We start from the raw sequence: 16697 nt of genomic DNA on the forward strand, positions 1-16697 counted from the left end.
AAAAAACCTTGAGTTTCAAATAAAAAGGCCAAGATGTTCTCTAATAATAGATACGCCTCCTAGACACTAGGATGGTTTGAGAGCTTCGCTTGTGTCTATGTAAGAGAGAATTCAAAAAAGCGAAAATCATTCAGATTTCTGCCACGTCACTGAATGGCTACAAGAGGACACTGTGGTGACACCCTGATTTTACAGGCGTGAGAAATCATCACTGAGGAAGTGACTGTCCTGTTGCATAGGTGAATTTAGTGTGAACTAGAGGCTCTGGATCACTTTCAAGTATGCTAGTAAGATTTTTGGTTTTCTTTCTTTTTTATTCTTTTAGAGATTTTTGCTACAGGGCGTGTGTGCTTGCCAGAGAGACAGAAAACGAGAAATCGTCCCCCAGAGAGAATGGTCACACCACCATCCTCCATTCTCCTCTCGGGATTTTGGGCACACATGCACACATGTCCAGAGTTGAGTTTCAAGCTGCCAGGTGTGGGGCTCGAACCGTGATTGACTATGTGGGAGTCCATAACCATTATGCCATCTACTGGTCCTAGATTTTTGGTTTTAACAGGGTACTTACTACAAATACTAAAAGGTCCACATTTCCGTGGTGTAGCGGCAGTGCACTGCTCAAGAGAAGCCAGATTCCACTTGTTGATCATGGTTCGAATCAGCCTGAATCGTGCCGGGCATGTCCACACGTGCCCAGGATCTGAAGAGGTGGAGGAGTGGAGGAGTAGAGGAAAGGGATCATGGCATGACCAGACCCTGTGGAGGGAACATGCCTTTTTTTTTTCTCTCTCTCTCTCTCACGCTCTATCATAAATTTTAAAAAGGCTCAAATCCACTGCTCTACAGTTATTGATATCCACAGACTGGGACCAGCAGATGGCATGGTGGTTGTGTTGCTGGACTTCCACATGGGCAACTGTGGTTCGAGTCCAGAACCCAGCAGGTTGAGATTTTGCTGGGCGTGTGTGCGTGCATGCCCAAAATCCCTAGAGAAGCCCGTAGAAGGAACTGCAGCGAGGCCATCACCCTGGGGATGGTTTCTCACTTTCTGTCTCTCCATAAGCACACATGCCCTATTGCAAAAAAATCTCTCTAAAATATATATAAACAAAAGATCCACAGATTTAGAGCTGGCCCAGTAGCACAGTAGTTAAGTGCTGTGTCCTGAGAGCCAGATCCCACATTTCCACATGATCAACTAAGGGCTGAATCCCAGTCCAGGACTTGAAAAACATGGCAAGCGTGTGTGTGCATATGCCCCAAATCCCAATGGGATAGAGAAATGGAGCGAAAAGGACTGTGGGGCACCATCTAACCAAAAAAAAAAAAAGCACAGATTTAGGCCTTGTCCTTAGGAGTTCACTACCTACTGGGTCATTGAGAAAGACATGACGCACTTTTGCATAGAAAATTATAGAAAAATGTATCAAGGGGAACCAGCAGTTAGCGTAATGGCTATGTTGCTGGACTCCCATGTAGGCGACCGTAGTTCGCGTTCCGGACCCGGTGGCTTAAAACTCATGCTGGGCGCGTGTGCGTGCATGCCCAAGATCCTGAGAGGAGAATGGAGGAGAAGGGACTGCAGTGTGACCATCCCCCCTGGGGGGTGATTTCTCGCTTTCTGTCTCTATGTCTCTCTCTGTCTGTCTGGTGAGCGCACGTGCCCTATAGCGAAAAACCTCTCCAAAAAAAAAAGAAAAAGAAAAATGTATTATGACCTTCCCAATGAAATAGAGGAGTGAACATATATTACTCACTCTGAGACATTCTAAATGTTACAATATATTGGAAATATGGAGGAAGAAAAGAGAATGATAGAGGCAAATTTCTGTGGACCTGGGGATCACACAGATGGGCAGTTACTGTCTGAACAAAGTAGATACGGTCTTTATGCTCACACTGCAGGGCAAGTGAAAGTTCTAACAAGGACGTGATCTACCAAGGACGTGATCTACTTCCGTACTGCAGGGCAGTGTTAATGAAAGGGAGCTGTGTGTCAGTCAGAGAAGACCAGGGGAGACTTGCTTAGAACCACAGATGCAAGATGCTCCACAGCTCCAGCTGACAATGGAAAATGCCTGGCTTTACTTCCACTTCTCCCATCTCCCCTGCTCTATAAAACAATAAACCTGGGAACTGGGAACAGTTCAGAGCCACAGCGATCTTCATCAGAGATGCCCAGACCACTCAATCCCAGCTTTTCTCTACTTGTGTGTGTGCTATGTGTCTTTTCTTTCTAAATCCACTGCTGCTCCCACTCGAGGTCTGTGTCCATGCTTCACAGGCTGGGCACTCTGAGGCAGGCTGGGCACTCCGGTAGAGCTACTAGTAGGTACAAGGGCATGAAAACATGAATGAAGATCTACAGTTTTAAATACCCCTCTCCCTCAAAATAAAAGGGCAAGTCTACTAAAAGCTGAAGAAAAATCTTAGAAAAGTTTAACTTACTCTTTGGAAAGCATGTGTCAGAATTCTGGAGAAGGAACAGTATCTGAGAGAGATGTTTTCTGTTTTATATATATTAGTATGTGCATGTGTGTATGTGTGTATATAAATAATTTTTATTTATTTAGGTATATATTTTTAATTTGCTATAGGGCACATGAGCTCACCAGAGAAAGTCACAGGGAGGGAAAGAAAGGGAAAAGTCCATGCCACAATCCCTTCTCCTCTCAGGATTCTGGGCACACATGTACACGCACCTGATGTGTTTTTCAAGCTGCTGGGTCCAAGACTCAAACCATGTAGTCGGCCATGTGGAATCCAGCCTCCTTAACCACCATGCCACCATTTTCTATTCTCTTTAATTTGGTTAGCTGAGAACTATTTTTTACCAAATTTGAGAAATGTATAAGCTTAGGAGGTTTGGACTCCTAATGAAAGCAGATAAGGATATAAGTGTTCATAAAAGAATATGTTCGACGTATTCCCAAATTACACACACGTGCATGCCTATATACACTGTCATCGTTCTAGAGATACCATAAAATGTGTCACCTACTAAGCAATCTTTAGGATGATTTTGGGGTGAAAAATCGGCTTTATAATCTGTAAAATATCTGTTACTGAATTATTTTATTTTTATTTTATTATTATTTAACTTTATTTATTTATTTACTTATTTTTTAGTTTGACCTGAGAAGGACAGAGCAAGAGAAAGAAAGAGAGGGCAAGTGAGAAAACAGGCCACCAGGTTTAGGACTTGAACTGTGGTTAGCCATGTGGGAGTCCAGCACCCTTAACTACCATGCCACCTGCTGGTCCCCTGAATTATTATTTTTTAAATTTAATTTTACTAGAGTGAAAGAAAATGAGAAAGCACGCTGTCAAGTGCCGAACTTGAGCTACGATCGGCCATGTGGGAATCTAGCGCCTTAACCCTTCACATCACCTGCTAGCCCCCATTTCTGAATTCTTAACTAGGAAACCGGAACAAACATTTATATCCTTTCCTGCCAAAGTATTTAGAGAAGCCTAAACTGCTTTTATTCATGTATATACCCTAATGGGGGTGAGGTGGGGGAGGTTAGCTCCCAGTCAGCCAGCACCACAGGTGGACGTCACAGCGCCCAGGCTGCTTAGGCTGGCTGGGAACCTGGGCACCATCCGCCTTGTGCCATTGTGACTGGCCCACCTGAACTGCAGAGGAGTAACCAGAGAGCTCACCTGACATTACCTCTTTGCAACAGCAGTCGTTACTCCTTTTAAAAAAAAAAAATCTTAATAGAGAAAGAGAGGGACCAGCAATTAGTGTAATGGCTATGTAGCTGGACTCCCATGTAATCGACCGCGGTTCGCATCCTGGACCCAGTGGCTTAAAACTCAAGCCAGGCACGTGTGCGTGCGTGCCCAAGATCCTGAGAGGAGAACGGAGGAGAAGGGATTGTGGTATGGCCATCCCACCCTGGAGGGGTGATTTCTCGCTTTCTGTCTCTCTCTGTCTGTCTGGCGAGCGCACACACCCTATAGCAAAAACCTCTCAAAAAAACAAAAACAAACAAACAAAAAAAACTAGAGAAAGAGAGAGAGAGAGAGTGAAAGCAGCCAGGTCTGGGACTCAAAGTGGTCAGCCATGATGGAGTCCAGCACCTTACCAACCACGCCACCTGCTGGCCCCAGCAGTTACTCCTTAAACAAAAACTGAGCACATGCCCCATCCCTTACACGTGCCCCATTAACATTAGTCTGGTACATATGTTCCAGTTAATGAACAGATATTGGTACATTATTAACTGAGGTCTAAAGTTCCCACTGTTCCACTTCTCGTTTTTAAATTTCTGTGGGTCCTGACAAGTCAGTGCTGTATCCACCACTGCGATATCATACAGTACAGTTTCCCCCCAAGGCCCCTCCTCATCTATACAGCTTTCCTCCCTCTTGTAAGTAGCAGTTATTTCTTAACTGACTTGGATTCCTGTCAGTTAGCTCTGGCCCTAGATGAGCAGAAATGTCGCTTGTTCCCAAGATAACGAACAGTCAAGTGCAGAAATGACTGAGGCCATGAGAGCAGGTCCATAAATCCTTCTATCTGTTCCTCTCCGTTTCCCTAGATTCTTATTCTCCCCGCTCCTTCTCTGTACCCATTCTTGGCCCAACAACCTGGACTCATCTGAGCGATCTCACATCTACAGCTCCTTGACTTTAAATGTCACCTACTGGGGCCAGCATGGTGGTTAGGGTGCTGGACTCCCACATGGGCAACTTCAGTTCGAGTCCCAGACCTGGCAGCTTGCTTTCTCACTTTCTCTCTCTCCCTCTGGTCAAATTAAAAAATAATAATAAATACAATTTAAATAAATCTTAAAAAATAAATGAATGAATGAATGAATGAATGTCACCTACTGCTAAAGACCCCCCAAACATGGATCTCCAGTTCTGAGCCCCCTCCTGAGCTCCTGACACAGATGTCAGAGAAATGCAGTAATGTTAAGGCCACAGGCTGTGCAGTCAGGCTCTAGCTCTGCTGAATCCCAACCCCGACACTCACTAGCTCTGTGAACAAAATCAAGTTACTTAACCTCGCTGTGCCTTATATGCACACTGTGTTATCAGCAACGTGAGAACTAGCATAACCCACCTGTGGCAGATTTAAAGTGACTCTATCTTGAAGCTAATCTGCCACCTAGAAGAATAATTCACCACAAAGCTCCCTGACTACATTCCAAAGGGTAGATGCAGTCTAAGCGAATAGTACACAAGCCCATTGTCTTATTCACGGAGCGGCACAGCCCTGATCATAGTCAAGACATGGTACTGACACATGAAACCATTCTGCACATTGCTCAAATGCCTCCCTGCACATACTCCCCACTGCTCTCGCAAACCACCCTCCAGTATTGACTATAGCAGCAGATGCTTTTGGGGTGAAAGGCACCGAGATCTGTCTTGCAGATGCCCAAGATCTTGCTTCTGTCCATGAGTTCCCTTAATAACCTCAACTGGCAAGGTGTGCCCGTCTGCCTTGGCTTTTATGGAACTTTGGAGGTCATTTTACTTAGCGTGACCTCACCTGAGAACACTGCCTCACCAGGGATGGGAACTGCAGGAATTAGTACACAAGAGACACTTTGTTTCTGTGTTTACTGCCAGAGGGCGTGTGAGCTCACCAGAAAGAAAGAGACCAGTAAGTATGGTCATGCCTCAATCCTCCTTCCTGTTTCTCCTTCTCATTAGGATTTTGGGCAGTACATACAGACGCCCGGGCTGTTTCAAGCTGTGAGGCTGAGTTTCTACCTGTGTTCAGTCGTACTTCTCAGCGCACAGCACTTTACCGCTGTGCTAGGGGCCGGCTCCACAAAAAACACTTTTGGCACACAGTAAGAGGTCAAATTAGGGCTGGTACAGTGATTAAGGCGTGAGATCCCACATGGCAAACTGCATAGTTTGAGCCCCAGACCTGGTGGCTGGAAAAACATGCTGGGCATGTGTGTAAGCGTGCTCAAAATCCAAAAAGGAGAATGAAGGAGAGAGGACTGTGTGTCCATCCTCCCAAGAGGTGAAATCTCACTTTCCCTTTCTCTCTGGCTCTTTCCAGCAAGGGCATGTGCCTCACAGCAAAAGATCTTTAAAAAAAAAAGAGCTCAATCGATGTCAGCTACCTACCATCACTTCTGCCCTCCTCCCATATCATTCACCGCTCTTTTCTTTTTTTTTCATTTCTTTTTCTTTTTTAAAGAATTATTTTACTTAACTTTATTTATTCATTTGTTTATTTCAATTTGATCTGAGAGGGACAGAGTGAGAGAGAGAGAGAAAGAAGTGAGAAAGTAAGCCGCCAGGTCCAGGACTCGAACCACAGTCGGCCATGTGGGAACCCAGCGCCCTTACGTACCATGCCACTTGCCAACCCCTCTTTTTCTCTTTTTTAAAAAAGATAGATTTTTGCTATGAGGTGTGTGCACGTGCTGGAGAGATAGAAAGAAAGAAATCCCCCCCAGGGGCGTGGCCATGTTGCAATCCCTTCTCCTCCATTCACCTCTCGGGGTTTTGGGCACGCACAAGTGTCCAGTGTGTTTTAGGCTGCCAGGTCTGGGACTCGAACCTCGATGGACTTCGTGGGAGTCCATACTGTGACATCTGCTGGTCCCACTCTTTTCTTGATAATGCTTCAGGCACACTGGGCTCCTTTGTTCTCTAATACTTAAGGGGCCTTTAAGCTGTTTCCTTTGTCTCTTCCTGGCAAGTCTGGCTCACAGCTCAAATTTCAGCTCCCTAGGGAGGTTTTCACTGATATCTCTCTCTGAAGTAAGGCTATGACAACCCCCATCACCTTCTCATTTCACCTTACTCACTTTCTTCAAAGAACTTGCCGCCATCATAAATCTTGTTTATTCATTTGTCTTTGTCTGTCTTAGTTGATCACAAACTCTGTGAAGTTAAGGATCTCACCTCATTTATTCATCACTATATCCAGGTCCTAAAATATTTAATACCTGGTATATAATAAGTGCTTAAACATTTGCTTAATAAAAAACCAAAGGAAATGTGACTTTTTTTTTAAAGAGAGATTGGTTGCTAAAGGGCATGTGTGCTCACCAGAGAGACAGAGAGACAGAAAGTGAGAAATCAATCCCCGGAGATGGGCATGCCACAATCCCTTCTTCTCCATTCTCCTCTCAGGATTTTGGGCACATATGCCCATGTGCCCAGTGTGAGTTTTAGGTGGCCAGGTCCAGGACTCAAACCACAGTCAACTACATGGGAGTTCAGTGGCGTAAGCCATTATGCCATCTGCTGGTCCCAAGAGTCTATTTTCTTTCACATTCAATCTTTATTTGTATTTAAGTTTCCTGCTCTTCATTAAGATATATCATCTTGGGGCTGGCACATCAGGTGTGGTGGTTAAGGGTGCTGGACTCCATGTGGCCAACTGAGGTTTGAGTCCCAGACCTGGTGGAATGCTTTTTCACTCTCCCCTGCCCCGACTCTGTCCCTCTCTGGTCAAATAAATAAAGTTATATAAAATAATTCTTAAAAAAACCAGACAAACAAACAAACAAACAGAGGTACATGGTCTTTTAGTAAAGCTGAGTAATATTTAACTATTTTGACTCAAAAATATAAGTGGGGCCAGCCCCATAGGGTAGTGGTTAGGGGCTATGCATAGGAAACTAGATCCTACGTGGCCAACCACAGTTCAAATCCTAGCCCTGGTGATTTGAAAGAGAGAATGGCCATGTGTGCATGTGAATCCCAAATCCTGACAGGATGTAAAAATGAAGGAAAAAGGATTGTGGTATGACGACACCACACAGGGGTATGAGCCTTTGTCTCTTTCTCTCTTGCTAGCACATGTGTCCTCTAACAACAATAATAATAATAATTCCTAAAAAAAAATCTTCCCTGGGGCCAGGCAGTGGTGTAACAGTGACAAAACTGGATGTACATGGGAAAAGTCCTGGAGTCATGGTCCAGGACCTTGCTGAGCATGTCCAATGTGCACATGCCAGGGATCCGGACTAGGTGCGGTTGGATTTCGGTATAAAGACCCTACAGCAGTACCTGTCTGTCTGTCTCTCCCTCTTTCATCAAAGAAATAAATGAGTAAATTAAAAAAACACTTCTGTAAGGACCAACAGATGGTTTAACAGTTATGTCACTAGACTTCCACATGGCTGACTGCGGTTCAAGTCTTGGACCCGGTGGATTGCAACTCATACCAAGAGCACTGTGCCCAAGATCCTTGGAGGAGCAGGGATTGCTGCGTAGCCAACCCCCATGGTGGGGGAGGGAATGATTTCTCACTTTCTCTCTCACATTCTCTGTCTCTGTCTGTCTCTCTCTCTCAGGCGAGCACATGCACCTTAAGGCAAAAATCTCTTGGGGGGGGGCAGCAAATGGCATAATGGTTACATGGCTGGAGTCTCACATGGCTAACCGTGCATCAAGTCCTAGACCCAATGGCTTGAAGTTCATGCTGGGAAGAGCCAAATGCCATAATGGTTATGTCAAGGGACTCCCTCGTAGTTGACGGCAATTCGAGTCTGGGGCTCGGCAGCTTAAAACTCATGCTGGACGCATGTGTGTGCATGCCCAAGATCCTGAGAGAAGGGACTGTAGCATGGTTATCCCCTCTGCAGGATGATTTCCCACTGTGTCTCTCTGGTGAGCTCACATGGCCTATAACAAAAGTCTCTCTTAAAAAAAAAAAAAAAGGAGGGCCCAGCAGAGAGTGTAATGGTTACGTTGCTGGACTCCCATGTAGTTGATTATGGTTCAAGTCCCGAACCCAGGGGCTTAAAACTCACCCAAGGCATGTGCATGCATGCTCAAAATCCTGAAAGGAGAATGGAGGAGAAGGGATTGTGGCCTGGCCATCCCCCATGGGGGGTGATTTCTTACTTTCTGTCTCTGTTGCTTTGTCTCTCCGGCAAGCACATACACCCTATAGCAAAAATCTCTTTAAAAAATGAATAAAGGGGGCCGCGAGGGAGCTCGGACCCAGGCTGCCCTGCCACGCCCACTGCACCTGGCGCCCCGCCCTGGCATGGCAGCCCCCCATGGGCCAGCGGCTCCGCTCGGGTGAGGGGGCGGGAGCTTCTGCAGCCTGGGGCAGCGGAGTGCCTACTTTCCTTTCCCTAAACTCCGGGGCTGACCTCAGTTCCCCCTGGGTGGGGATGCGGGCAGCCACCTGCTAGGACGTGGGCAGTGGGCCAGCACTGGCGTCTCCCACTCGGGACAGTGAGGTGCCCCTGATTTCCACGTGGAGCCTGGGTTCGCGTCCAGGTTTCAGGCGCCATCTCTCATGGGGACCCTGGAGGAAACCCCTGTATCAGCCCCCTCTTCTTGAGCTAGCAGGAGATACCTGATGGGTTTCCCAGCAGCTAGGGTCTGGGGGGACTTGTCTGCACCCCCTGACTGTTCTCTTAACCGGCTTGTAAACATCCACAGCTTTCAGCCTCCACAAGGAGGAGCCAGGAGCTGGGTCCTCCCTGCAGGACAGGTTCTGACTGCCCAGGCTCATCGTGCCAGGCCCTGGAAAGAAGTGGGGTTCTTACAGTGGGCATGTGTCAGGGACCGTTGGCGACCGACAGCTTGTGACCTCAGCAGTTCTTGAAACTTTGGGTCTTTCTCTTAGGCTCCAACCACTTAAATATTTGGCCATTAGAATATGGGGAAGGGGGGACAGCATATGGCATAGTGGTTACATCTCTGGACTCCTAAATGGTAGGCCACAGTTAAGAGTCCTGGACCCAGTGGTTTGAAAATCGCAGTGCATGCGTGCCCTCTCAAGATCCTAGCAGGAGAATGGAGAAGGGATTGCTGCGTGGCCATTCCCCCCACCCTCTGGAGTGATTTCTCACTTCCTTCTCAGAGCACATGCGTCCTAAGGCTACAACCTCTTACAAAAATAAATAAATGACAAAGAAATACTTCTGTTTGCTGAAGGATTTTATCTGCTCTGTCTTGCTGAGTTCTCAGAGCAGTTTTAGGGTCTTAGTTTCAAGGGTAGAACATTTTTATTTGCATTTTCCAGATAAGGAGACAGAGGCTTAGGGAGGTACCTGAAAGTGACAGGTCTGGGATTTGATCCTGGGGCAGTGTGCTTTCCAGGAGCTGATGCCTTTAAGGAAGATGAAGTGGGTCTTTCATAGAGGGCCCCATAAAAACAAACAAACAAACAAACAAACACCTTCTCTGTCCTATATACAAGGAATCTTCAAAAAGTTCATGAAAAATGCATATTATGAAAAAAAACGACACAAGGATTTCAAAAGATTTTAGCCCCCAAATAAACTTGTACTTTAATCCTCTTTCCCCACAAACATTTTGACGTGTCCTCATAACAAGACACACTTCAGTGCTTCTCAAACTGCATCTGACATAGCAACAGAGGAGCGAGTTTCCATTCCTATACCCACGGAGGTCTGGAGACAGCCTGAGAACCGCACACTAAACTGTCCGTCTCAGGCACCATTTTCAAATGTTTCTAAATTTGGCATTATATTGTATAATTTATCTGTATTTCTTTTAGTAATAAAAAAACCTTTTATTTTTAAGTTATTAGTAAAAACCTGACGAGGCCCATTTTTTCTGTGGCTTCACAAACGTCTCTGTACACCACTGCACCCTTGTAAGAGAGAGAGGCTTGGGCTCAATCAATTTAATATACTAAGGAAATGGAATTTCAATTTCCTAGAGACATGTTGCAAGGGACTGGGCAATATCATACGTGAACCAACAGGGGCAGAAGCAACTCTCGCAGCTATCCAAGGAGAGCAGGCGAAAGGCCTGGGGACAAAATTAAATCCTGCGCTGCTCCAGCTATCCACCCTTATGTAAGCCTCATCTGATGTCTATCACATTCGTTTTGTTTTGTAGAGGTTTTTGCCTTAAGGCACAAGCACTCATGAGAGAGAGAGAGAGAGATAGAGAGAGAGGGAGGGAGGGAGGGGAAAGAAAGAAAGGAAAGGAAAGGAAAGGAAAGGAAAGGAAAGGAAAGGAAAGGAAAGGAAAGGAAAAGAAATTGTAAGAAGGAAAATGAGAAATCACCCCCAAGGAGGATTGATATGCTGTAATCCCTTCTCCTCCATTCTTCTCTCAGGATCTTGGGCATGCATGCACATGCACCCAGCCTGAGTTTCAAGCTACTGGGTCCAGGACTCAAATCATGGTGGGTCATGCGGGAGTCCAGTGATGTAACTGCTACACCATATGCTAGTCCTGCCTATCACTTTCTTTTTTTTTTTTTCCTAGAGAGATTTTTTGCTATTGAGCACATGAGCTCACCAGAGAGACAGAGACACAGACAAGAATTCACTCCCCAGGGGGATGGTCATGCTGCAATCCTTTTCTCTTCCATTCTCTCCATTCTTCTCTGGGGATTTTTGAGCACTTACACATATGCGCTCGGCATGAGTTTTAAGCCACTGGGTCCGGGACTCAAACTGCAGTAGACTTACATGGGAGTCCAGCAATGTAACCATTATGTCATCTGCCGCTTCCCCTGTCTATCGCATTCTAAAATGGACTGAAGACTGCCATTATTCCTGACAAGTGTGGCCTGAGTCTTGTTCACTACTCTTACTCCAGCACTAACCACAGAGACTGGCACACAGGAGGCACTCAATGAATTATTGATGTTATTTTTAAGAAATAGTTATTTAATTTTACTTATTATTATTTTACTTCCTTTAAAATTTTATTTACTTATTTACTCATCTATTTATTTGCTGTGATTTTTAAGCTGCCAGGACTTGAACTGTGGTCAGTCATGTGGGAATCCAGCACCTTAACCACCACACCACCTGCTGGTCCACTTACTATTATATTTAAATTTTGCTATAGGGCATGTGTACTCACCAGAGAGAGACAAAAGGAGATGGAAAGTGAGAAAGCAAGTCACCAGGTCTGGGACTCAAACTGCGGTTAGCCATGTGGGAGTCCTAGGCCTTAAACACCAAGCCACCTGCTGGCCCGGGCATTCAATGAATTACAACAATAATAGCTGCAGATCACACTTACTGAGTATCTATACATGCCAGCACTGTTTGAAGCACTTGACATATAATTCATTAAGTCCTCACAACAACCTGTGGGATCCCTTAACATCCCACTTCACAGAGAAGAGGAAACTGAGGCCCAAAGTTTTTCGTTTTTAGGTTTTGGCCATGGGGTATATGTGCTCGCTGGAGAGAGAGGGAAAAAGTGAGAAATCACACTCCCCGGGAGGGGCATGGCCATGCCGCAATCCCTTTTCCATTCTCCTCTCGGGATCTTGGGCACACATGCCCACTGTGATTTTCAAGTCATGGGAGCCAGGACTTGAACTGCAACCTGCCATGTAGGAATCTAGCACCTTAATCACTATGCCACCTCCTAGCCCAAGGTCCAAAGATTTTAAGTAACTTACCTAAAGCCACGTGGCCAAAAAAGGGGTAGAGCTGGGATTCAGACTCAACTAGTTCAGTTCCAGAGTCTTTCCTCTTAACTGCTATGTTCTTTTTTTTTTTTTTTTTTTTGCTGGGCGCGTGCGCTTGCCAGACAGACAAGAGAGAGACAGAGAGACAGAAAGCGAGAAATCACCCCCCAGGGGGGATGGTCACACCGTAATCCCTTCTCCTCCTCCTCCATTCTCCTCTTGGGACCTTGGGCACGCACGCACACGCGCCTGGCATGAGTTTTAAGCCACCGGGTTCGGGACGCGAACTGCAGTCAATAATGTAGGAGTCCAGCGGCATAGCCATTACGCTAACTGCTGGTTCCCAACAACTGTGTTCTTTTAAACACTAGTTCACTGAAGAAATGAGTAAACAATGACTTAGAGAAACAGAAGGCAAATACTGTAAGTCAGAAGACTTTAGCTCCTTACAGTGCAACTTGTTGCTTCGGCTGTTGAGGGGTTCTGGGCCATTCACGTCTTTGCTCTTTTCGTTATCCTCGATGGGCCGGAAGTGAGCCAAAGTCCTCATGAAGCCACGGAAGTTTACCTGGTCCTCTCTGATCGAGAAATGTCATGAACAGAAGAACATCATGTCAAACAGTGGTTATTTCCTATACATTCACTATATTGACAACAGTGTTAGTTACAGTCACCCGCAAGTCCATGCACTGAGGTCTCTGTCCACGGGCATGGTATGTCAGGGCCCATAAAATATCTCCAAGACCCACACCAACTTTGTGAGGTAGCAGTTATAGACTGCCACTTATAAATGATTTAACTAGACTTACGTAACAAGACTTATACCAGGGTCAGAACGACCTATTGATTTACTTACATGATTATATATTACTGATATACTTATATGATTTATTTTTTTTTAAAGATTTATTTATTTAATCCCATTTGCTAATATTATTATTATTTAAAATTTAACCAGAGAGAGACAGAGATAGAGAGATAAAGGGAAAGGGAGAAAGCAAGCTGCCAGGTCCAGGACTCGAACCGCAGTCGACTATGTGGGAATCCAGCACTTTTAACCACCACCCCATGCTGGCCCCTTTATTTATATCTTTTTTTTTTTAATTATTTTATTTAACTTTATTTATTTATTTTTCATTTGACCAGAAAGGGACAGAGTGAGAGAGTGAGAGAGTGAAAGGGAAAGCGTGAAAGCAAGCTTCCAGGTCTGGGACTTGAACTGCGGTCGGCCATGTGGGAGTCCAGCACCCTAAACCACCATGCCTATATCTCTTTTGAAGAAGAAAGGATTTACAGTCATGCCAGGGCTATCCAATTAGGACTCAGGACAAGAACTCACTGCTTAGAACTCTGCAGGGACCAGCAGTTGGCGTAATGGCTATGTCCCTGGACTCCCATGTAGTCAACCATGGTTTGAGTCCCGGACCCAGTGGCTTAAACTCATGCCAGGTGTGTGTACGTGCGTGCCTAAGATCCCGAGAGGAGAATGGAGGAGAAGGGATTGTGGCATGGCCATCCCCCTTGGGCGGGGTTTCTTTGGGGTGGGGTGGGTTGATCTCTTGCTTTCTTTCTATCTCTCTGTCTTTCTGGTGAGCGCACATGCCCTATATAAAAAACCTGTCCAAAAAAAGAGGAAAAGAACTCTGCAGCAAGTAACAAGTTAGTCATTTCAAACCAATGACTCCTTAACCACCTCCCATGTCTCCTCTGCAAGAATGTACAGAAGGGGTATTTTAACATTAAGCCATATTATGGAACAGCTGCTTTTTAAAATAAAAGTATATTTAGTTACAAAAGCAATGAAAAGGCCAGTAGATAGAATGGAGGGTAAGGTGCCTGGATCCCACATGGCAGAATGCGCAGTGCAAATCCTAAACCTGGCAGCTTGAAAAACACTGAGCACACACAGGCCCACACAAAATCCTGAGTAGAGAATGGAGGAGAAGGGACTGCAGCGTGGCCGGCCCCCCTGTGGGGTATGTGCTTTCTTACTTCCTCTCTATCTCCGTGAGCTCACGTGCCCTACAGCAGAAATTAAAAATAAATAATGACAGCAATTAAACATATTTCTAAAAATTTGGAAAAACAAATAGAAGGAAAAACATAAGTCACAGTTCTGCCAACCAGTTACAAACTTTGTTAACAACAATAGATTTTCTTCCAGTAACTTTTCTATGCTTTTTGGATAAATAACGTACTCCACAAGTAATTTTGTATACTTTTTTTTTTTTAAGAGGTTTTTGCCTTAGGGCAAAACGTACCTGGCATGAGTTTTAGGCCACCAGCTCCAGGACTTGAACTGCCATCAAGTAAGTGGGAGTCAAGTGCCACTGCTGGTCCCTTGCTGGCCCCTTTTTAAAGAGTTGTTTTTTTTTTTGTTTTTTTTTTTTAAGAATTATTTTTATTTAACTTTATTTATTATTATTATCATTATTATTTTCCAGTTTGATCCAAGAGAGACAGAGAGAGAGAGAGGAAGCGAGCAAGCAAGCCACCAGGTCCGAGACTTAAACCATGGTCGGCCATGTGGGAGTCCAGCACCTTTAACCACCATGCCACTTGCCGGCCCCTTAAAGAGTTTTTTTTTTAATTGTTTTATTTCACTTATTATTATGATGATTATTTGTTAATTTGATCAGGGAGAGACAGAGAAAGAAAGGGAAAGTAGGAAAGCAAGCCTCCAGGTCCAGGACTCAAACTATGATCGGCCATGTGGGAGTCCAGCATCTTAACCACCAGGCTACCTGCTGGCCCCAAGAATTTTTAATATTTCTCTAATATAAACATTTTGAAATATTTTAAACGTCTGTATAATAACTGTGTAAACACATCATGATTTTATTATTTCCTCATTAACTAGATTTTTTTTTTTTTTTTTTAATTTTTGCCATAGGTATGTGTGCTAGCCACAGTGACAGAGAGAAGGAAAGTGAAAAATCACCCTAGAGGGGACAGCCATCCTTCAATCCTTTCCCCTCCATTCTCCTCTCAGAATTTCGGGCACGTATGCACAAATGCCAGCGTGATTTTCTTTTCTTTTCTTTTTATTTTTTTGGGTGGGAGAGGTTTTTGCTATAGGGCACGTACACTTGCCAGACAGAGACAAAGAGACAGAAAGTAAGAAATCACCCCCCGGGGGGATGGTCACGCCGCAATCCCTTCTCCTCCATTCTCCTCTCAGGATCTTGGGCATGCACGCACACGTGCCTGGCATGAGTTTTAAGCCACTGGGTCCAGGATGCGAATCACAGTCGACTACATGGGAGTCCAGCGACATAGCCATTACGCTAACTGCTGGTCCCACTAGCGTGATTTTCAAGCCGCCAAATCCAGGACTTGAACCTCAATTGGCCATATGGAAGTCCGGCGCCTTAACCACTATGCCACCTGCCAGCCCCTTTCTCATTTTTCATAATTGCACATTATATACACACACACTTATTTATTTAATTACATTTATTATTATTATTTTTATATTTGTCCAGGAGAGAGAGAGAGAGAGAGAGTGAGAAAGCAAGTCACCAGGTCTGAGACTTGAACCACGTTCGGCCATGTGGAAGTCCAATGCCCTTAACCATCACACCACCTGCTGGCCCTGCACATAATATATTTTTAAATTTAGTTTATTTATTATTAGTTTTCACTTTGATCAAAGGAGATATAGAGAAAGTGAGAAAGCAAACCGCCAGGTCCAGGACTCAAGCTGTGGTCGGCCACGTGGGAGTCCAGTGCTCCAACCGCTACACTACCTGCCTGCCCATACACATACTATTTTAAAAGACCTTTTTGTAGAGATCAGCTGATGAGGTAATATTTATGCTGTTGGACTCCCGCATAGTCAACTGAGGTTTGAGTCCAGCATTCTGCAACTTAAAATGAACTCAAACTGGGCATGTTTGCATGCATGTCCAAAATCCTAAGAGGAGAATGGAAAAGGGACTGCAGTGTTGCCAGTCCCCTGGGGGCGATTTCTCACTTTCTGTCTCTCTCTGCCTCTGTCTCTCCGACAAGCATACATGCCCTATAGCAAAAATCTCTCTAAAAAGGGACCAGCAAGAGTGTAATGGTTGCATCATTAGACTCCCACATAGTCAACCACAGTTCAAGTCTTGGACCTGGAGGTGTAAAACTCAAGCTGGAGGCCAGCAGGTGGTGTGTGGTTAAGGTTCTACTCCCACATGGCTAATCGCGGTTTGAATTCCAGAACTGGCGACTTGCTTTCTCACTTTCTTACTCTGTCTCTCTCTGGTCATACTAAAAAGTAATAATAAAATAAAATAAATCTTAACAAAAAAAAAAAAAAAAAAAAAAAACCAAAAAACCAGCACAGGTG

At 44.9% G+C, this 16697-nt stretch overlaps 1 protein-coding gene across 1 annotated transcript in view; it reads right to left on the reverse strand.

Moving 5' to 3' along the window:
- CHP1 (calcineurin like EF-hand protein 1) overlaps window positions 1–16697 on the reverse strand; it is a 50174-nt gene that overhangs the window by 6597 nt on the left and 26880 nt on the right. Inside the window, exon 4 of the mRNA XM_006158674.3 lies at window positions 12815–12942. Coding sequence (XP_006158736.1) covers window positions 12815–12942 — 128 coding nt within the window. The remainder of the gene's footprint in view (window positions 1–12814; window positions 12943–16697) is intronic.

The sequence above is a fragment of the Tupaia chinensis genome, unplaced genomic scaffold (genome assembly GCF_000334495.1).
Source record: "Tupaia chinensis unplaced genomic scaffold, TupChi_1.0 Scaffold000605_1, whole genome shotgun sequence".
In the NCBI taxonomy this organism is placed as follows: domain Eukaryota; kingdom Metazoa; phylum Chordata; class Mammalia; order Scandentia; family Tupaiidae; genus Tupaia; species Tupaia belangeri.